This window comes from Giraffa tippelskirchi, chromosome 14, assembly GCF_054371585.1.
Source record: "Giraffa tippelskirchi isolate mGirTip1 chromosome 14, T2T-mGirTip1v1.2.pri, whole genome shotgun sequence".
Lineage (NCBI taxonomy): Eukaryota > Metazoa > Chordata > Mammalia > Artiodactyla > Giraffidae > Giraffa > Giraffa tippelskirchi.
This window is the reverse complement of record NC_137288.1, coordinates 41299005-41322280: the sequence shown is the minus strand read 5'-3', so window position 1 is coordinate 41322280 and position 23276 is coordinate 41299005. Positions and strand designations below refer to the sequence as shown.

At 38.8% G+C, this 23276-nt stretch overlaps 2 protein-coding genes across 5 annotated transcripts in view; one reads left to right on the top strand and one right to left on the bottom strand.

Annotated features, from left to right (window-relative positions):
* CDH2 (cadherin 2) overlaps nucleotides 1-23276 on the bottom strand; it is a 394092-nt gene that overhangs the window by 274728 nt on the left and 96088 nt on the right. The gene's annotated exons all lie outside the window — the stretch shown is intronic.
* Nucleotides 1-23276, top strand: part of LOC145534850 (uncharacterized) — a 71476-nt gene that overhangs the window by 19104 nt on the left and 29096 nt on the right. For 2 of the 4 annotated variants that reach the window (XR_014075019.1, XR_014075018.1), the window contains exons 4-5: nucleotides 5150-5199; nucleotides 6567-6617. Coding sequence is in view for 2 of the 4 variants with exons in the window: in XM_081563147.1 (XP_081419273.1) it covers nucleotides 6567-6617 (51 nt within the window). In the remaining 2 variants the exon portion in view is untranslated. The remainder of the gene's footprint in view (nucleotides 1-5149; nucleotides 5200-6566; nucleotides 6618-23276) is intronic. The other 2 variants (XM_081563147.1, XM_081563146.1) reach the window with 1 other exon arrangement.

Below are 23276 nucleotides of genomic sequence, written 5' to 3'. Positions count from 1 at the left end.
TTGGAACCCAAGAAAACAAAGTATCTTACTGTTTCCATTGTTTCCCATTGATTTGCCATGAAGTGATGGCACCAGATGCCATGATCTTAGCTTTCTGAACGTTGAGTTTTAAGCCAACTTTTTCACTCTTCTCTTTCACTTTCATCAAGAGGCTCTTTAGTTCTTCTTCGCTTTCTGCCATAAGAGTGGTGTCATCTGCATACCTGAGGTTATTGATATTTCTCCCGGCAATCTTGATTCTAGCTTGTGCTTCATCCAGCCTGGCATTTCTCATGATGTCCTCTGCATATAACTTAAATAAGCAGGGTGAGAATATACAGCCCTGACATACTCCTTTCCCTATTTGGAACCAGTGTGTTGTTCCATGTCCAGTTCTAATTGTTGTTTCCTGACCTACATACAAATTTCTCAAGAGGCAGGTCAGGTGGTCTGGTATTCCCATCTCTTTCTGAATTTTCCACAGTTTGTTGTGATCCGCACAGTCAAAGGCTTTGGCATAGTCAATAAAGCAGACGTAGAATTTTTTTTCTGGAACTCTCTCGCTTTTTCGATGATCCAGTGGATGTTGGCAATTTGATCTCTGGTTCCTCTGCCTTTTCTAAAACCAGCTTGGAACACCTGGAAGTTCATGGTTCATGTACTGGTGAAGCCTGGCTTGGAGACATTTGAGCATTACTTTGCTAGCATGTGAGATGAGTGCAATTGTGCAGTAGTTTGAACGTTCTTTGGCATTGCCTTTCTTTGGGATTGGAATGAAAACTGACCTTTTCCAGTCCTGTGGCCACTGCTGAGTTTTCCAAATTTGCTGGCATATTGAGTGCAGCACTTTCACAGCTTGAAATAGCTCAACTGGAATTCCCATCACCACCACTAGCTTTGTTCATGGTGATGCTTCCTAAGGTCCACTTGACTTCACATTCCAGGATGTTTGGTTCTAGGTGAGTGATCACACCATCATGGTTATCTAGGTCATGAAAATCTTTTTTGTACAGTTCATCTGTGTATTCTTGCCACCTCTTCTTAATATCTTCTGCTTCTGTTAGGCCCATACCATTTCTGTCCTTTATTGTGCCCATCTTTGCATGAGATGTTCCCTTGGTATCTATAATTTTCTTGAAGAGATTTCTAGTCTTTCCCATTCTATTGTTTTCCTCTGTTTCTTTGCATTGATCACTGAGGAAGGCTTTCTTATCTCTCCTTGCTATTCTTTGGAAGTCTGCATTCAAATGGGTGTATCTTTCCTTTTCTCCTTTGCCTTTAGCTTCTCTTCTTTTCTCAGCTATTTGTAAGGCATCCTCAGACAACCATTTTTCCTTTTTGCATTTCTTTTTCTTGAGGATGGAATCAGCTACATGTACACATATATCCCCTCTTTGTTACCACAGAAGACTGAGTATGATTCCCTGTGCTATACAGTAGGTTCTTGTTAATGATCTGTTTTATACATAGTAGTATATATGTTTTATCCCAATCTCCCAATCCATCTCACTCTTCTTTCCTCCTTAGAGTTCATATGTTTGTTTTCTACATCTATGTAGCAGTTGTCTCTTCAACTGCATATTGGTTTGGTTTACAATCTAACTCTACACCTTTGCTTTTTGCATTTTCCCTTTGCAGAAAAGAGCTGGGTCAGTGATTTAGAACTCTCACCAAGCTGAGTGCACATTTCTGAGATTTAACTGCCATTAATCTATTCTGTGTCACCTAATATGCCCGGGTCCTTCAAGCTCTTGAAGTCAGCCTTCCCTTTGATACTTTCACACAGTCACATGAGCCTCCATTTCCAGTCGTTGGTGGAAAATCAATGCTTTTCTCAGTATTTCTAAAGATTCTTCCATAAGTGAAGAGTACAAGTGCCAGAATACACGGCTGTCTACATGCCAACTCTGATCTCTGAATCACTGCTAGTGTTTTCACCTTTATTTGTCTTTATATCAAGCAATCTTCACTTTTTATATTTTATTCCAAACACAGATAAAACATCATGTACACATTTCCAAAAGCATCATTAATCTAGTCATTTATACCTTTTCTTTCTTTTTTAATTTTAACTGAGTAACTGCTACATGCCAGGTGATATTCTTGTCCTTGGAAACAGCACTGAAAAAAAAAAAAAAACCAACAACCAAAAAACAGAGTGTCCCATGGCAATGTCTACAATGTATGGAGATTTTCCCAAAGGTTAATGGATAACAGTTGCAGCAGGGAACAATAACAACTGACTCTTACGTACCAGTATCAGGCATCATGCTTTCTAAGCCACAGGTATTCCCTTCATGAGGACCCTGCCCTGTGCCTATGCGGTGTGACTGACTCCTACCCTCACTCTCTGCAGAAGTCTTTCTTCATCATCTCTCTCCCTCAAGTCCAAGAGCTCCTCTAAAACTTTTCTCTCTTGAGCTACCAAAAGAAAATTTAAAATTATTTTTAAAAAAGATAGAAGGAGGTCATTTAGCTTACTCTGTTTTCTTTTAGTACCTTTTTATAACCAAAAGTCCCAGGACAGTGTGTGTACAAACAGAAGAGCCAAGTGCCTTGGATTGGATTCTCAGAGGTTAAGAGAAGCCTTCGGAGACCACCTTTCAATCTTGGAAAATGCAATCTATCACATCAGTGTAGTGGATCAATGAAATGTCTCATACTACGGCAGATTGATTAAACTCTGTGGATTAGATTGTGATGAAGGGCAGAGGGTTGGCCTAGTCCTAAGGTCAAGCGGAGTGAAGATAAATTGCTGCCCTACTAGGGGAAATCAAACCTCTTTGTTGTATTTTTTTTTCCTGATAACATATTGAAAAAGCATTTGCCTGATCAATTGCCACACACCAGAACTCAGCGACATGTTGATTTACACCAAAACAGAGACCACATATGGAGAAGCAGCTGCAATTGGAGTTACTTCCTGATTATATTTACAATAATTCACCATCTTTCCCTAAGGCCATCTATTTCCAGCCCTGGTCAAATAGATCACTTAATATAAGTGTGACAGGAAGCCTACATCTGTATTATTCTAGTCTTATTTTGATGGCATAGACCTGTGCCATCCTTCAGTTTAGTTCATACTTTGGAAGAGAAAAGCAATTCCAGGGGCTCATAATCGTTCCTTCCTAATACCCCGGGCATCGACAAACCAATGTGCATGTCCTGGCATTGGCAGAGTGTATCTTTGCCCACTACACATTCAGAAAACGAAGAAATCACCTCATTTTATATAATGCACAGTCACCCTGGTTGATGACTATAGGTCCCTTTGAGAAATCTCTAGGAGAGTTTAGAGTTTATTTTTTTGGCAAAAACACAGGGTACTTCTTCCGAAGAACCTGGCATACTTTTCATTTCAGGGGCTCTAAGCCTAAAATTAAGCAACAAGTCATGACTCTCTCTTATGTCAAAAATCTGAAAATGAGATCTAAAATGTTTTAAATTATAATAATCAAGTAGTTCTATTTCAGTCCAGTGGACACTATGATTTATATGCGTCCACCCATGATTCCCTGGCTTAAGGCATTTAGATCACTGTTTAGCCTGCTGCCCACTTGGGAATTGTGTCCACTTGCCTCTGGCTTTCAAGCCTCAGCACAGTCTCTTGGACTCTGTCCCTCTCCAGGAACCCATTTTCTGCACTGCATTTAGGAAGCCCATTTCCTTTCTTTTTAAAAAAATTTTGCATTCCAATGTTTAAAAATTTTTTACTGGAGTATAAAATTGATTTACAATGTTGTGTTACTTTCTGCTATACAGCAAACAAACAGTGATAAAAATCACAAATGCACAACTAGCTACAGTTCTGTACCTACACTGTCAGCCACCTTTAACATGATTCTGAGGGAGCAGGACTGACTTTATGTACAAGCAAAGTGAGTTATAATACATATATATATTATACATATATACATATATGTATGTATATGTATATATATGTGTATATATACGTGTGTGTGTGTGTGTGTGTGTATATATATGTGTGTGTGTGTGTGTGTGTGTGTGTGTAGATTACTTTTGCATATAGGTCATTACAGAATACTGAATTGAGTTCCTTGTGCCATACAGCAAGTCTGAGGTTTTATTTATTTTGCCACACCACACAGCATGGGGGTATTAGTTCCCCAACCAAGGGTTGAACCCTTGCCCCTTGCAGTGAGAGCCTAGATTCTTAACTGCTGTACTGCCAAGGAAGTCCCAGGAAGGCCATTTCAATGGAGTTCCTTCCTGTAGCCATCCATGGCCTCACTGGGTGTTTGTTAGTGCTCTGATGGAGGAATGTTCTTAGAATTCATCTGGGTAACCATGGCCAGGGTATGAATAGCAAGCCATACCTGATAAATCAGCCCTAGCACTGCTGTCTTTCTTTGTAAACCTCCATCTACGTTATGCCTGGCAAATCCTTGCACCTCAGTTTCTTTTAGCTGTAGTCACCGTGGTGCCAGGTTTCAGTCTACTGACCAAGTGATCTGATGAACCACAATTTTGTACCCAAATATCAAACATCTTCAATCCATTCCATCTAGGAAAGTGTAATTATGTTAATACATGTGACTTAATCCAACTTTGTTTCTGTCTTTCTGTACTAGGACCCTCAGAATCCATTTGTAGCATTTCTCCCCAGCTTCCCACCAATATAAATGCACAAAATCTTCCAGTTCTTTTGATGGATGAGCTGTCCCCTCCCAAGTCAGACTCTGTACCCATTCTCCAGTGATCTGAGAGTGGTGATGGGTCTGGAAGCAACATAAGGGGAGGAGAAACACCTTGTGGCAAATCACACCAACTCCAAGCAAAATAACTGCCTCAAATGCAGCTCTGTAGGTTCTTCAGTTGGGGAGGAAGGGCTTCTTGCACTTTCAAGGTGGTTCAGTGGAATTTGGAGGATCAAATCCATCATATCCACCCCAAATTTCCCACTTTTCCCTAATACATACCCTAACTTTCACATTAACTTAGTAAAGCCTTACCAAGAAAGGCTGTGCGTTCTATGTGCTTTGTAATTCTACAATAGGCATCATCAGACAACAAGCCCATTTTTCCAAATACACTGGCCACGTACTTGTTTACAAGGGCAAGATAAATTTTAGGGAGCTCTGCTGTTTTTTGATCATGTTTTGAGTTAAAAATATAAAACCCTGAGCTTGTTAATTTCTCTTTGTAGAAAGAAGTATTGCAATGTCCATTGACAGGTGAATAGATAAAGAAGATTTGGTATGTATATAAATAGAATATTATTTAACCATAAAAAATAATGAAATAATGTCATTTGCAGCAACATGGATGGACCTAGAGATTATCCTACTAAGTAAAGTCAGAAAGACAAATATCATATGATATCCCTTATATGTGGAATCTAAAATAGGACACAAATGAACATATCTACAAAGAAGAAATAGACTCACAGACATAGAGAACAAACTTGTGGTTGACAAGGTTGGGGGTATGGGAGAGAAGGATTAGGATTTTGGGATTAGCGGAGGTAAATATATAGGATGGACGAACAACAAGGTGCTTCTGTATAGCTGCTGATGCTGCTGCGAAGTTGCTTCCATCGTGTCCGACTCTGGGAGACCCCATAGACGGCAGCCCACCAGGCTCCCCCGTCCCTGGGATTCTCCAGGCAAGAACACTGGAGTGGGTTGCCATTTCCTTCTCCAATGCATGAAAGTGAAAAGTGAAAGTTAACTCTCTCAGTCGTGTCCGACTCTTAGCGACCCCATGGACTACAGCCTACCAGGCTCCTCCGTCCATGGGATTTTCCAGGCAAGAGTACTGGAGTAGGGTGCCATCGCCTTCTCTGCTTCTGTATAGCAAGGGAACTATGTTCACTATCCTGTGATAAATCATAATGGTAAAGAATATGAAATAAATACATAAATAAATATACATAACTGAATCACTTCGCTGTACAGAAGTTAATACAACACTGTAAATCAAGTATACTTCAGTAAAATAAATTAAAAAATAAAGTATTGCAGTCGCAAGCAGGTAGGTTGCTCCATAGTTCTTGACGTCATCACCTACAACACAATGCTTTATTATAGTGGCCTCTTTGCATCCCAAATCCTTATCTTCAATAGGCACTTCCTTTCAGCCAACCACAGTGCTATATTAATGATCATTTAAAAGTCTTTGAATATACTGGATCATGGCAATGAGGTTATTTTATCTCCTCACTGAACCAGGCACTTCTCATTTTTCAAAGTCCATTTTTTAGGACCACTTTCGGAACTGAGTATTTTTTCAGGAGGTCCTACCTGGATAAGAACAGCTCCTTGAATTATTTAAGACAGGAGAGAATTTTGTCTTCCCAGTTGCTAGAACGCCTAGGGAAGCCAAGGTCATGGAAAATCTCTGTTAACTCTCAGTTTACTACAGCCTTAGAGTGTCAGGGGATTTCATGAGCTGTGGAAAACTATTAGTAATTAACACAATTTCCTACAAAACCACAAATCCTACAATTTTCCTAGAAAATACCTGGAGGACACTGTAAAACCTCCAAACCTGCTGAAGACCCAAGTTTCTGCCCACAACTGACATAATGATATGAATACTGCTTTCTCTTTTGCACGTTTCAGATCTCTTAACAAATGCTGCTTCTTGGCAAAATGCAACCTGGAATCTAACTGGTAAGGAATTCTGAGAAATGTAATGGGTTTAGGGTTCTAACCACTGAAAAAAGGGGGAGGTCGAGGTGGGGAACAGTGCTGGGTTGCACAGACAGCATAATGAGCCTTTCTGACATACTCTATGAGTCTGTTTTTCTTTTTATGACTTTGTACAAAAATAGGTAATTAAAAGTATTTATGTATTTACATCTTTACTTATATGCTACACTGTGGATGTTGATTAAAATGTTCACGGTTCAACTAACACAGAACAAACACCATCAGTGCCTACATGCATTCATTCTAAGGTTGATTTTTGCTAACACTATTTTGTGGTTTGGGGGAAAAAACACAAAAAGAATGACATCTTGGCTGATTACAGTGATGTACAAAACAGATTCATGCATGGCAAACAACAAAAAGCAAAAGCAATGTAATACTACTAAAATGCTGGCAAAGTTTAATTATATCCTTTAAAAATGAAAACCACACAACAGAATGAAGAATTAAATATCTAAATAAAAACAGAATAAGTCCTTAGCATCCAGATGAAAATCTTTTTTTATTGTTGTTTATAATCAGTGAGATAGAGCATATTTTGGCTGAATAGAACTTGAATTAGTCAAGAATGATCATGGCTCCCTGTTTCTTTCCTCCACCTCTAGGAAAGGTAACATTAAAATATTTCAATATTTGTACTAGTAACAAAATTAAATCATTAAATGATGTTGTCACAATCACTAGTATACTTAACATATATGACCATTCTGATAGTTTATAATCTTTGAATCTGTATGACATCATCTAACACAGTGCCTGGACAGAGTAGCTACCAGATATTTGTTGAATTAACAAAAAAGAATGTCGATTGTACATTTTAAGGATTATACAAACAATGGTAAAGTGAAAGTGGCTCAGTTGTGTTCGACTCTTTGAGACCTCATGGACTATACAGTCCATGGAATTCTCCAGGCCAGAATACTGGAGTGGGTAGCCTTTCCCTTCTCCAGGGGATCTTCCCAAACCAGGGATGGAACCCAGGTCTCCCGCATTGTGCCTGATTCTTTACCAGCCAAGCCACAAGGAGAACCCAAGAATACTAGAGTGGTTAGTCTATCCCTTCTCCAGTGGATCTTCCCGACTCAGGAATTGAACTGGAGTCTCCTGAATTGCAGGCGGATTCCTTACTAACTGAGCTATCAGGGAAGCCCAAACAATGGTAAACAAGCATGTTAATGCTCTGAAGCACTGAGGGAGAAATCAAAAAAGAGGCAGTTAGCTTTAGTTGCCACAAGTCAGTTTATTGCATGAACTTGGGAAAATCATTTCAAATCTCTGTGACTTATTTATTTTCATAATAATGAGCTCTTCTGCCTACTGCACAGAAACACCTGAGATACTTTGTTTTGATCTCTTTGGATGACACATGAACTATAGAGTCACAGTGTTTATTAATAACAATGGTAGACTTTCATCCTAGTCAACAAACATACTTTATATATGAGTGAGGTTTCATTGTTAACTAAATATCTGTTATACTAATATAAGAAACATTTATTTTCATTTAGTTGCTCAGTCATGTCTGACTCTTTGTGACCCCATGGACTGCAGCACACTAGGCTTCCTTGTTCTTCAGTATCTCCTGGAGTTTGCTCAAACTCTTGTCCATTGAGTTGATGATGCCATCCAACCATTTCATCCTCTATCGTCCCCTTCTCCTCCTGACCTCAATCTTGCCCAGCATCAGGGTCTTTTCCAATGAGTCGGCTCTTTGCATCAGGTGGCCAACGTATTGGAGCTTCAGATTTAGCATTAGCCCTTCCTTCCAATGAATATTCAGGTCTGATTTCCTTTAGGACTGACTGGTTTGATCTCCTTGCTGCCCTAGGGACTCTCAAGAGTCTTCTCGAGCACAACAGTTCAAAAGCCCAATTCTTCAGTGTTCAACCTTCTTTATGGTCCAACTCTCACATCCATACATGACTACTGGAAAAACCATAGCTTTCACTATGTGTACCTTTGTCAGCAAAGTGATATCTCTGCCTTTTAATACACTGTCCAGGTTTGTCATAGCTTTCCTTCCAAGGAGAAAGCCTCTTTCAAATTCATGGCTGATTTAGATTATAACAAGTTTCAAAAGCTTAGATAGTAGATCTATATTTATGAAGACTGTTCACGTATTCAACAAACTTTTCCTAAGTGTCTATGAAATCTATTTATTCTTTTATCTTCAATAAAAATTTTTATTTTTATTGGTGTACAGTTGATTTACAACGTTGTGTTAGTCTCTGCTGCACAACAAAGTCAATCAGCTATGTATACATATATCCCCTCCCTCTTGTACCTCCTTCCTACCCCCCTGAAGTCTGTTTATTTTTTCTTTTGCTTTCACAGTTCTTCGTGTCTTGCCCAGACCCAAATTCTACTGTGGGTTATAAGAATAATGTCATTGTTTCAAAGTGGGCAGCTTTTTAACCCATCAAATAAAGAACAATCTTTTGCTCCAAAGGGCCTTTTCTTTTTCAGCCTCTCAATCTCTTGGTAGTGCTGAGATGTTCTAACTGAGATCTTTCCTCCTCCATAAGGATTTTATCATATGAATGTTTAAAAAAATACTCAGTAATGTTTAAAATTATTAGATAACTTTTTATATGGACTTTCATCATCATCCCTTTTAAACTTGTGTTTAGTGAGAAAATGTCTTACTGTTTCAATCTCCAATTGAAAACTTGGTTACTTCCATGACTTTTACAATCAATCTTAGGTTAAAAAAAAAAAAAGATCCACAAGTTCCTCTTAATTATTAAAGCCTGAGATTAGAACTCACAAAATTTAAAACTCTTAAACTCAAAATGTCCCCTTTCCCCAACGAGAACCTGTTACAACGGGTACCCTGTTAGTGAAGGAGGACTTACTTGGTCAGCACTTTCTTTCTTTTCAAGGTCTTCCTCTTCCACTCTGCTAGCTTTGGTTTCTGGTCAGTCATGGGTTTAATCAAAGGGTTGCTGGGAAATGCCTACTTACCCTATCCTCTCTCCTCTGGCTCTCCCACAGTTGGGGGGAATCTGGCTCAGCTTCTCTGTCCTAAGGACTATTCATCTGTTATGTCAGTGGTCCTCAACCTTTTTGGCACCAGGGACCAGCTTCACGGAAGACAGTTTTTCCACTGACTGGGGTTGGGTGAGGCTGTTTCAGGATGATGTAAACACATTAAATTTATTATGCACTTTACTTCTATTATTATTACATATGCTCCACCTCAGATCCTCAGGCGTTCGATCCTGGAGGTTGAGGACCCCTGGTTTATGTGGCCTGTCTTTGCTGGGGCTGATATAACCTACCTCCAGATCACATCTGTGTATATGGTGTATTTTTTGTTCAAGGAAAATATATCCCCTTTGCTCAATGCCGTACGAACTTGTCCTTCACTCCTATTGGGAAAGAAACTTGTGCAAGGACAAGGGTTAGACACAGCTTACAGTGCCCCTGGATTGCAGGGGACACACATGAAGATTCCCCAATGATTTGTTTGAAGCCTCTTTTATTAAGATGAAGATGAGCAGCCAATGGCTACTTCCAACTCTGTCTAGGGAGAAATAGGACTCACGCCACTTGAACCATTCTCTCCTTTTATGCCTGCTCTGTGATTGAGTTTGAGTTATACTACACGTTTCCAATATTTTTAAAAATGTTTACTGAGATGCATCTCCATCTGACACCTCAGTTTAGAATTTCATATCTGGTTATTTTGGTGTCACCATAAAATTCCAGTTTAACGTTCCGTTATATTTCTGTTCATTACAACAGAAAGAGATCTTTCTCTTTATGTTTTAATCATTCATGGAAGACTAAGGAAAGTTTTAGATGCTTAAAGGAGAGACTGTTTATGTATCCTTGCGCATTTCTTAAATTTATTTTTTTATTTTTTGGTGGATCACATGTGAGATCTTAGTTCCTTGACCAGGGATCAAAACCACGTCCCCTCCATTGGATGCACAGAGTCTTGACCACTGGGCCACCAGAGAAGTCCCCATGTGCGTTTTTGTTTGAGAAGATAAAGTCACACATTTTTGGTTGTTGACTCTATCTGAGACTACTAGAAGATTCTTACAGCTTTTCCATCTTCCCTGGTGTCCAAGATTGGAAGGATGGAAGAAAGCCTCTCTCCACTGGTTTGGAACGCCTAGGTTGGTGATGGCATCAGCCACTGCCAAGGTCCTGAAGGAGGGAGAATTTCAGGTGCTTCTTCTCTTTCTCTTTCTGGCTTCATCCTTTACTCTCTGAAAATCTGGTTAAACCCAGACTTTCTATGAAACTTGGTGAATGGCTGAAAGCACAAAATCTCAGGTGTTTTAGTTATTCACTGTAGTGGGACCAAAAAGGAATGAAGTTGTTCTCTTATTTTCTAGAATGTTCCTCTTTTGGCATAAAGGTCTTCACTGGTTGGGAAGACCAATGTAAGGAGGAGCTGGGGAGGCCGCATTTCAAGTTGTCATGGTTGTTTTAAGAGACTCTATCTAGGTCTTCTCAGATTTGAAGGGACTTTGCTTCACTGTAATTGTATTATGGGATGAGCCAAAGCAGAATGGCTAAGATGTAGAGAACCTACCCGAAATGCAGAAGACCTGGGTTCAATCCCTGGGTCAGGAAGATCCCCTATAGAAGGAAACGGCAACCCACTCCAGTATTCTTGCCTGAAGAATTCCATGGACAGAGGAGCCTGGTGGCCTACAGTCCATAGGATCACAAAGATTGGGACACGACTGAGTGACCAACAGTTTCACCTTCAAAGCAGACTGTCTGCTTAGGTGACAGAAGCGGGGAGGACATACATAGGTAGCTCAGTATGTCCCCATCTCCCAGTGGGATGATAAATCAGAGGATGAACTGCACTCAAGGCACAACGTGTGCCGGGTCAGTAATTCTCTCTTGCTCTGGGAAACAGAAAACACACCGATTGACTTCAGCCGGATTCTGGATGAACATCCAGAACATCTGGATGAACAATCAGGTCAGCCCATCCCCCAATTTCAGTTAGGATGCTTTAGGTTGCAACTAATTGGCTTAAACACTAAAGAGGATTTATTGTGTCACATAACTAAAATATTCACAAGTGGAGGAGAATTCAGGCATGGTCTCGCTTCTCTCTGACCCCTTGTGGATCTGCTCTCTGCCATGGGTTTGCATGAATGAAAGACTACTGGACCAACCAGAGCTCCACATTTCCTTATTCATGTCCAAGGAAGAAATATTCGATCGATCATCTCAGACCACGTGTCCAGCCTTCCTGTAGATCTATGACTTTTGTAGGAGACATGCATTACGCTAATCGGTGAAGACTAGTTTGGAGTCTGTGTCAAGTCATACTCTCAGCCAAAATTCATGACTACTTCCCAGTGGAGGGGAGTGACAACTGCTTTGCTTGATCATTCCCAATCAATGGGGAGATTCTTTTAATAAAGTAAGGAACTGTACCCTAGATTTCCTCAAAGTCTTTGAGACTCCTCTCTCAGACATTCAGGTTATCTCCTGTTTAAGATGGCCCAATAACTTATCTTTATTTCTTCATTTACCTGGGGGCATGGGGGTCAGATACACTGCAATCTGGCCCAATGAGACTTAGACTGGAATAATTTTCCCTGTGGTTTTAGAATAATTTTTTATTCCTTTCAAAAGCATTGATTGATCCAAGATTTAATCAAGATTTTGTATTAGTGTAGGTATACGTGTCAATTGTTCAATGATTATGACAAAAGTTCTAAATGATGATTATTATCTAAATTCTAACGATTATGACAAAAATAGAATCTTTAGGTAATTTTTCACCTGATTGTGGTTACTTTAATTTTAATTCAGCACACTTCTAAAAGGCCATGGATATGGCTACATGGAATTGTTTCTTAGATCATATTGCCTATCAATACAAGTAACCTATTTTGTTTGTGTTAGATTAATTTGGCTTTAATTAATTGCTTGCTTTAAACAGGCTACCAACGTACCTATTAGGGCTGGTATTGACCTGGTCATATGTAAACGAAATTACTATTATGATTTCTAACCATGGAAATGTAAACATTATTCTAAGAAAACTAGAAATTGACACATGTATTCAGGTTTCCAGATAGCCATTAATTTTAATGATATAGAATATAATAATTAAAAGTTGCTCCAATGATATAATTGAAAATAAAGCATTTCTTTAAAATTGTCAGGGTTCTTGCTTTTTAAAGGCCGAATTCCCCAAACAATGACCCTCCTTGTTTTCATAAAAACATTTTCTTGAGAAACATCAGGGACATTTGCTTGTTTAAATTTTGACATCCCAGAATTTTGTTGATCTGATTTTTCTAAGCTTTTCTTATTTTTCATACACTGTCAATATGACAGCACATATAACTGAAGGAAAAAGAAAAGAAAAATGAAGTCCACCAGAGCATTTCTAAGCTACAATGGAGTACAACCGAGACAGAGTGAATTTAATGTAGGCAAATGTAATCAGCCACAGTATAAGAAAGCTTAGTTTATTATATCCTTAGGGAGAAACAAAATCTAAGTCTAAAGATCATTATAAGTATAAGAGACACGAAGAGCAAATTAAAACAAGCAAACAAACAAAACTCATCCTACAACAGATTATTCCTCAAAAAAACCCAATATATTAAAATGTATGGCCATCAATTGTCCTTTTCCCTTGAATTTGACACTAAGATTCATGAATCTTAAATTCAAGTCAAATACTGTACACTCCACTTTCGTTTTCATTCATGGTGTCATCAATGCATTTTTTAACCCGTTTATCTAGAAACTAGCTTCAAATTTATTCATTATTTTGTTCAATATTTTCATTAGTTCTATACCATTGGCACATTATCACCAGAGAGATATACGGTTGATATCAGTGAGGAAGGAAGAGACAATTAATTTATTTGGGATTGGAGAGAACATTTTGCCTTTAATTTTAACACTGAAAACTCACCTGATATAATTTAATAGTCTCTCAATCCTCATATATTCTCCTAAGGTCTGGTTTATTGAACAGTTCCTTGGGTCAGAAATTGTGGTCGGTGCTACACAGAAATGACTGCATCCAACCCTCACAAGAAACCTGATGGCTCAGTATCACTCTTATTTTATAGATAAAACAATGGGAGATTAAAAGATTTAACAATTGTTTTTTTATGTTATATATTTAGCATGGGGCTGGAGTGAAAAGCCAAGTAGCTTTTATTACAAAATCCATACTCTATGTATTCTATTAATACAATACTTTGCTATTCCTTTATGGTTATATTATTATTTTAATGTAGATTATCTGTCAGACTTTTCCATTCTTGGTTTATGTCTGGTCATGCAGATTTTCATTAGTTCAGAATATAGTTGCAGACTAGCTAAGATAAAGTCCTAGTTGAGGACTGTATCATGTAATATTTCATTGCCTGGAATATGCTCATTTGTTCACATTTTAACATCTTTGAAATCACGATGGCCTTATTAATTGATGATGAAGAGAAGTGAAGTGAAAGTCACTCAGTTGTCTCTGCCTCTTTGCAACCCATGGACTATACAGTCCATGGAATTCTCCAGGCTAAAATATTGGAATGGGCAGCCTTTCCCTTCTTCAGGAGATCTTCCCAAGCCAGGAATCAAACCCAGGTCTCCTGCATTGTAGGCGGATTCTTTACTAGCTGAGCCAGCAGGGAAGCCCATAATTGATGATAAGGAAGTATTTGTCATTGTTTGATTATGATAGTTTAACTTTTCTTTCTTAGTGGCAGTTAAAATAAAGGTGCCTTTCAATTGGCAGTTCTTTAGATTAGATGAAATATGGTACTTAGCTCTTCAGCGAAGAGAAATTAGGCAAAACAGGGTAAGCCTGATTCATGTCCAGATCCACTCCATGTCATTCCCTCTACAGGGCTGGGAGAAAAGCTGCTCTGTTTAGGGGTGGGTTGAGTTTGGGAGTCTTATCTCTCTTTGCTGTTGTTACCCATTTACTTCACCCATGGGCAGGTTCTAACAATGGAATTTCCTTTTTTTTTAAAAAAAAATATTGAAGTATAGTTGATTTACAATGTTGTGTTAATTTCTGCTGCACAGCAAAGTGACTCAGTTATACATATATTTATTCTTGTTCATATTCTTTTCCATTATGGCTTATTATAGGATACTGAATATAGTTCCCTGTGCTATATAGGAGGGCCTTGTTGTTTATCCATGTTATATATAGTAGTTGGCATCTACTAATCCCCAACTCCCAATCTTTCCCTCACCCATCTCCTCTTTCCCTTAGCAACCACAAGTCTGTTCTCTGTGTCTGTGAGCCTGTTTCTGTTTCATAAGGGTGTTCATTTGTGTCATATTTTAGATTCCACATTTAAGTGATATCATATGATATTTGTCTCTTTCTGACTTACTTCACTTAGTATGATTATCTTTAGGTCCATCTACATTGCTGCAAATGGCAATGCTTCATTCTTTTTAATGGTTGAGTAATATTCTACCGACAACAGAATTTCTGCTCCTTCCAATTTTCCCCAGATATTTGAAAAATGACATTAACTTTAAATTATTTTAAGTAATCTATATTCTTTTCCTTCTACTTCTTGTCATGTTAACTAAGAGTCCTTCTTATTAAGAGTTCTTTTCAGAATTTCTTTAAAAAATAAATAAAAGTAGAATTTTTGGCTGTGCTCTATATATGTAGGATTTTATATATATGAACGATTTTAAGTGATTATTATATAAACTGTTTATTCTTGTTGCTTCTTTATTACTGCCTATTTGTATATAAAGATATCAGAATTTTTCCATTATGTCAATTTACTGTTACTAAAGGGCTTAATAAGCTATTGAAATGAAAACGATTTTTATTGTTGACCGAAATATGATCCATTTTGAAGCCTCTCTAAAGCTCTGTCCCCTTCCTTTCCTATTTCCAAAAATGTTTCACTAATGCCTTGAGGAAAATTAATCTTTTCATCCTCAGAATATCTTTATAGCCTATGTTGTAGAGAACTCTCCCAGTTTCCTCTTATATAAGATGGGGGACAATGACATTACCCACCTATCTTCCATATAGAATGTTAGCTAATACACACAAAGCTTAAAAAAAGTGTCTGACACCAAATATGCTTACCAACTATATGCTATTATTAAAAGTCATTTAATTTATATCACAATGGCCACTCTAGTATTTTTTCAGGGTATTTTACAGATAATGAATCCCTAAGAAGGCAAAGTCTATGTTTTATCTTGCTATCCCTTTTAATGTCTACAATTGTGCCTTGAGGTATTCTGAAAATCCTATATTTTTTTAAATTGATGGGAAAAACACCCCATTCAGCACCCACTGTGATTGGATCTGTAAGGCTTACTAATACTTGTGGGAACCAGATTGTGTAGATCTCCTCATTTAAACTTGGTATAGTGGAAATAAAATAGGCTTTGAACTCAGACTAACCTAAATTAAATCGCAGTTGCTTTCTACCTTTGACATTAAAAACTTGGAACCCTCTTAGAACTTTAAGAGAGTCACTTAGAACTCTCAGAGTTCCAGATTGCTTTCATAAAAAATGAGTAATATTTACCCTATGTGGTGGAATTTCAATTATATAATATATGTAAGGACTTACCCCAAGGCCTGACATATAGTAGGCTTTCCATAAATAGTAACTATGCTAATTATTATTGGTGCTGTTAAAAATTATTACCTTTAGCAGATTCCATAAGACCATTAAATCTCAATGTCTTCATTCATTAATGGGATTATCATTGCATTATTTAAACAATTAAAAAGAGAATCAAGTTATATACATAAAGTTCTTATTAAAATGTCTTCAAGGGGACTTCCCTGGTGGTCGAGTGGTTAAGAATTTAACTTCTAATGCAAGGGACATCGGTTTGATCCCTGGTTGGGGAACTAAGATCCCACATGTTGTAGGGCAACTAACCCTGCATGCTGCCAACTACTGAGCCTGCAGACTCTGGAACATGAGTGCCATGACTAGAGAGAACCCCACACACTGGAATGAAAAATCCCATGTGCTACAACTAAGATACAACACAGCCAAATAAATAAATAAATATTAAAAAAAATACAAATAAAATGTCTTCACAGAGTACATGCTCCATGAATGATTTCTATTGTCCACTGTCCTACTTCTTTTCTCACATCTTAATCCTTGATATGGACTTCCCAGGTGGTGGTGGTGGTATGGAACCCACCTGACAATGCAGAAGACACAAGAGACGCGGGTTTGATCCCTGGGTCAGGAAGATCCCTTGGAGGAGGGCACTGGCAACCCAGTTCAGTATTCTTGCCTAGAGAATTCCATGGACAGAGGAGCCTGGAGAGATACAGTCTATAGGGGCACAGAAAGTTGGACACGACTGAAGGGATTTAGCACACACAAACGCATTCCTTGATATAAGAAAGGAGTCATTCCCTTGCTCTTTTGAGATATTTCCCAAAGTTCCTTACTCAAGCCTATCATGCTATTGTAGAAACTAGCAAAATGATAGTCTAAGGACTTTAGATCTTTAGGGTTAGAAAAGTTATGGAAACTTTTTATTTGAAATAACCTTGACTGATCACCCATCACCATTACCATGGAGCATTCTAAAATTTCCCATGGGTGTCTGCAGTCTTAGATTTACAATGGTGTAGAGAGAATTGACCCATCAGCTCTTATAGATAGTATTTCTGAGGAGTCCAGTATGTAGTTTCTATATTTGTTCCTCAGGGTTTTTTTTTTTTTTTTTAAGAGTTGCGGTTCCTTTGTCTGAACAAAAAGAAAAGATCGTAAAACAAAAACAGAAACAGATGATAGACCCCCTCTTCTGACTTTCTGAAGGAAAAGTGCCAGGAAAAATCCTCGACGCTGTATTTCTATAAAGTTCCCCAAGTAAGATGAGAAAGCTTGAACTGGTCTGCAGATGTGCACTGGGACACCACTGTTACAGAGGATGGAATTTTACACTGATGGCATAATTTGTCACTAAATCGCTATTATTATTATTATTATTATTATTATTAGATCAGAATTTAGAGCACAACTGTCACGCTTGCCAACCTGTCCATGACGTCGTTAGTGATACCAACAGTCCAATTATGCTGGTGCTTATTTCTTCACTGATTGGAATCATGGCCATTTCAGAGGCTGTGAAAGCACTAGGATACCTGTAAACTGAGTGGGACTGGTAGGAGTCTTCTACATTTAGGGACGCAATCGTGGGCATGTCCATTTCAGACTACACGGCAGGATCATTGTAAACTTTGTTTTATGTGCCATGTTTGTGACACTGTACAGGAGACAGGGATCAAGACTATCCCATGGAAAAGAAATGCAAAAAAGCAAAATGGCTGTCTGAGGAGGCCTTACAAATAGCTGTGAAAAGAAGAGAAGCAAAAAGCAAAGAGAAAAGGAAAGATACTCGCATCTGAATGCAGAGTTCCAAAGAATAGCAGGGAGAGATAAGAAAGCCTTCCTCAGTGATCAATGCAAAGAAATAGAGGAAAACAACAGAATGGGAAAGACTAGAGATCTCTTCAAGAAAATTAGAGATACCAAGGGAACATTTCATGCAAAGATGGGCTCGATAAAGGACAGAAATGGTATGGATCTAACAGAAACAGAAGATATTAAGAAGAGGTGGCAAGAATACACAGAAGAACTGAACAAAAAAGATCTTCACAACCCAGATAATCACGATGGTGTGATCACTCGCCTAGACCCAGACATCCTGGAATGTGAAGTCAAGTGGGCCTTAGGAAGCATCACTATGAACAAAGCTAGTGGAGGTGATGGAATTCCAGTTGAGCTATTTCAAATTCTAAATGATGATGCTGTAAAAGTGCTGCACTCAATATGCCAGCAAATTTGGAAACCTCAGCAGTGGCCACAGAACTGGAAAAGGTCAGTTTTCATTCCAATCCCAAAGAAAGGCAATGCCAAAGAATGCTCAAGCTACCGCACAATTGCACTCATCTCACATGCTAGTAAAATAATGCTCAAAATTCTCCAAGCCAGGCTTGCCTGAAGTTTGAACAACTTCCAGATGTTCAAACTGGTTTTAGAAAAGGCAGAGGAACCAGAGGTCAAATTGTCAACATCCTCTGGATCATCGAAAAAGCAACAGAGTTCCAGAAAAACATCTACTTCTGCTTTATTGACTATGCCAAAGCCTTTGACCGTGTAGATCACAATAAACTGTGGGAAATTCTTAAAGAGAAGGGAATACCAGACCATATGACCTGTCTCTTGAGAAACGTGTATGCAGGTCAGGAAGCAACAGTTAGAACTGGACATGAAACAACAGACTGGTTCCAAATAGGAAAAGGAGGTCAAGGCTATATATTGTCACCCTGCTTATTTAACTTATATGCAGAGTACATCATGAGAAATGCTGGGCTGGAAGAAAAACAAGCTGGAATCAAGATTGCTGGGAGAAATATCAACAACCTCAGATATGCAGATGACACCACCCTTATGGCAGAAAGTGAAGAAGACCTAAAGAGCCTCTTGATGAAAGTGAAAGAAGAGAGTGAAAAAGTTGGCTTAAATCTCAATGTTCAGAAAACTAAGATCATGGCATCTGGTCCCATCACTTCATGGGAAATAGATGGGGAAACAGCGGAAACAGCGTCAGACTTTATTTTTTTGGGCTCCAAAATCACTGCTGATGGTGACTGCAGCCATGAAATTAAAAGATGCTTACTCCTTGGAAAGAAAGTTATGACCAACCTAGATAGCATATTTAAAAGCAGAGACATTACTTTGCCAACAAAGGTCCATCTAGTCAAGGCTATGGTTTTTCTGGTAGCCATGTATGGATGTGAGAGTGGACTGTGAAGAAAGCTTAGCACCGCAGAATTGATGCTTTTGAACTGTGGTGTTGGAGAAGACTCTTGAGAGTCCCTTGGATTGCAAGGAGATCCAACCAGTCCATCCTAAAGGAGATCAGTCCTGAGTGTTCATTGGAAGGACTGATGTTGAAGCTGAAACTCCAATACTTTGGCCACCTCATGTGAAGAGTTTACTCATTGGAAAAGACCCTAACGCTGGGAAGGATTGGGGGCAGGAGGAAAAGGGGATGACAGAGGATAAGATGGCTGGATGGCTTCACCGACTCGATGGAAATGGGTTTGAGTAGACTCCGGGAGTTGGTGATGGACAGGGAGGCCTGGCGTGCTGCGATGCATGGGGTCACAAAGAGTCGGACACGACTGAGCGACTGAACTGAACTGAACTGAACTGCCCTAAGAAGCACAGTGTGTGACACCCACATACAGTGAAAAGCTCTAACTAGAATCATAACACCTATGAATTCCTTTTCTGGACCCTACTTTAAGAAGAAAGAAGCAATGTACTATGAAATAAACCAATATCTGGTCCATTCATATTCAGAGTTCAATACACTACAGCTTATTACCTCAGCAACAATTCATCCTGACCTCCGGGCATTGCAGAGTCATCAATCATAAAAGAAATATTAAGTTAGCCTAAGCATACTGTACTTAGCAAGGCTGTAAAGTGAAATAATGCATTTTGCAAAGATTTTTTTTCAGCTACTTAGGTTGAAACCAAACAGATATTTCTTTTTAACCCCTCAGTTATCTAGAAAAATTCAATTCATGAGAAGTGAAGAGAATTCTTTTCATGAGATGTTAATGGTTCCCTAATCATACATGACTGAGTGACTGAACTGAACTGAATCATACACATGATCGCTAAAATGGTCTTGCTGGGATTTTTAACTTTACCAGTGGGTATGGTATACATTATGAAATGTAAAGCCCATGTCCAGGATGGGCTCACCTTGAGGCATTCATTATGATGCCTCTAAGTCTCATTTGGATACTCAAGAGCATGTCAGATGCTCAACTCCAGCATCAGGGCTGCTATCATCAGGGGAGGGGACATCATTAGAGGGAAAGGTAACCCTAGCCCCCTATGAACCTTTGCAGAGGGAAGATAATTAATCACTCCCAACTGTCCTAACCATGCATTTGTAGTTCCTGACTTGAGTGGAATATACTTACCATTTATCTTCATTACTGCCCAGCAACCTTAATAAAAATCAGCTTAAGATCTGAGCACAGAATCACTTCCTATAGATTCCAATTTAATTTGGGAATGTCTAAATGGAGGGAAACATCCTTTCTCTGTCTTTGAGAAATGAGTTGGTTTTCCTGTGATGCCCAGCTATGTAATAAACAAAGATGATGCAGATGCAAAGATTTGCAGCCAGTTCTTCCATTGATTACCTCCAGACATTAATTTCCCATCTAATTGCTTTGGTTGGCATTTTCACCTCCAGAGGTACTTACATATGCCTACAGATCTGTTTGATCACAACACTTGAGTTTTGAATTATTTAATACCCAATCAGTTTTAGAAATATTGTCCTTCATAGTCTATCCTGAATTTCTGCAGAGGAATAAATATAATGTTATATTTAATAAAGTGAACATTTTAAATCCTGGATCTCCTTAACAGGTTACCATCTTTGTAATCCTGAATTCTTTCCTTTGTTCATAAACAAATGCTTTGGTAAAATTGAAATAACAAAACACTTCCACATTCCATCTGGCTTTAAAGAGTGTTAGAACACATTATACATAAAATATGATAAAATGTACTTGTCTCATGAAATTTCAGCTTTGCACAATTTTATTCTTTCTATTTAGTGGCAATCTTATGATTTTTTAATTCTTAATCGTGACTTTATACATTTTTAAAACAGTCCACACCAGCCTTCTCCCACCCCTCCCCATCAAATCAATGCTATATTTTATCTCAGACTGAACATATAACACTGGCTAGTTCTTTCATTGTGTGGGCATGGGCATGGGCCTCAGGCAGTACATATTTTCTTTGTGCTTTAGATGCACGAAACAACATCACCATCTTTAGGTGGGCAGATGCCATCGCCTCAGCTCTCTTGCTCTCCTTCCAAAAGTACTTAATGGCATTTTAATGGCACCATTAACTGTTAGTTGCATGATTTCCTCTGCTTAGTTGTGACATGACATTATACTTATTCAGTATTTTCCAAAAAGGAAAGCTCTGAGGAAAGCATATGATAATTAGTCTCTCAGTTCAGTTCAGTCACTCAGTAGTGTCCGACTCTTTGCAACTCCATGGACTGCAGCACGCGAAGCTTCCCTATCCATCACCAACTCCCGGAGCTTGCTCAAACTCATGTCCATTGAGTTGGTGATGCCATCCAACCATCTCATCCTCTGTCGTCCCCTTTGCCTCCTGCCTGCAATCTTTCCCAGCATCAGGGTCATTTCCAATGAGTCAGTTCTTTGTATCAGGTGGCCCAAGTATTGGAGTTTCAGCTTCAGCATCAGTCCTTCCAATGAATGTTCAGGAGAGATTTCCTTTAGGATTGACTGGTTGGATCTCCTTGCAATCCAAGGGACTCTCAAGGGTCTTCTCCAACACCATAGTTTAAAAGCATCAATTCTTCAGTGCTCAGTTTTCTTTATGGTTCAACTCTCATATCCATGCATGACTACTGGAAAAACCATGGCTTTGACTAGACAGACCTTTGTCGGCAAAGTAACGTCTCTGCTTTTTAATATGCTATCTAGGTTGATCATAGCTTTCCTTCCAAGGAGCAAGCATCTTTTAATTTCACGGCTGCAGTCACCATCTGCAGTGATTTTGGAGCCCCCCCAAAAATAAAGTGTCTCACTGTTTCCATTGTTTCCCCATCTATTTGCCACGAAGTGATGGGACCAGATGCCATGATCTTAGGTTTTTGAATGTTGAGTTTTAAGCCAACTTTTTCACTCTCATCAAGAGGCTCTTTAGTTCCTCATCACTTTCTACTATAAGGGTGATGTCATCTGCGTATCTGAGGTTATTGCTATTTCTTCCAACAATCTCGATTCCAGTTTGTACTTCATCCAGCCTGGCATTTCACATGATGTACTCTGCATATAAGTTAAATAAGCAGGGTGACAATATACAGCCTTGATATACTCCTTTACCAATTTAGAACCAGTCTGTTGTTCCATGTCCAGTTCTAACTGTTGTTTCTTGACCTGCATATAGATTTCTCAGGAGGCAGGTAAGGTGGTCTAGTAATCCCATCTCTTGAAGAATTTCCCACAGTTTGTTGTGATCTGCACAGTCAAAGGCTTTGACATAGTCAATAAAGCAGAAGTAGATATTTCTCTTTAACTCTCTTGCTTTTTTGACGATCCAATGGATGTTGGCAATTTGATCTCTGGTTCCTCTGCCTTTTCTAAATTCAGCTTGAACATCTCTAAGTTCATGGTTCACATAATGTTGCAGCCTGGCTTGGAGAATTTTGAGCATTACTTTGGTAGTATCTGAGATGAGTGCAACTGTGCAGAAGTTTTTACATTCTTTGGCATTGCCCTTCTTAGGGATTGGAATGAAAACTAACCTTTTCCAGTCCTGTGACCACTGCAGAGTTTTCCAACTTTGCTGGCATATTGAGTGCAGCACTTTCACAGCATCATCTTTCAGGATTTGAAATAGCTCAACTGGAATTCCATCACCTCCACTAGCTTTGTTCATGGTGATGCTTCCTAAGGTCCACTTGACTTCACATTTCAGGATGTCTGGCTCTAGGTGAGTGATCACCATTGTGGTTATCTAGGTCCTGAAGATCTTTTTTGTACAGTTTTTCTGTGTATTC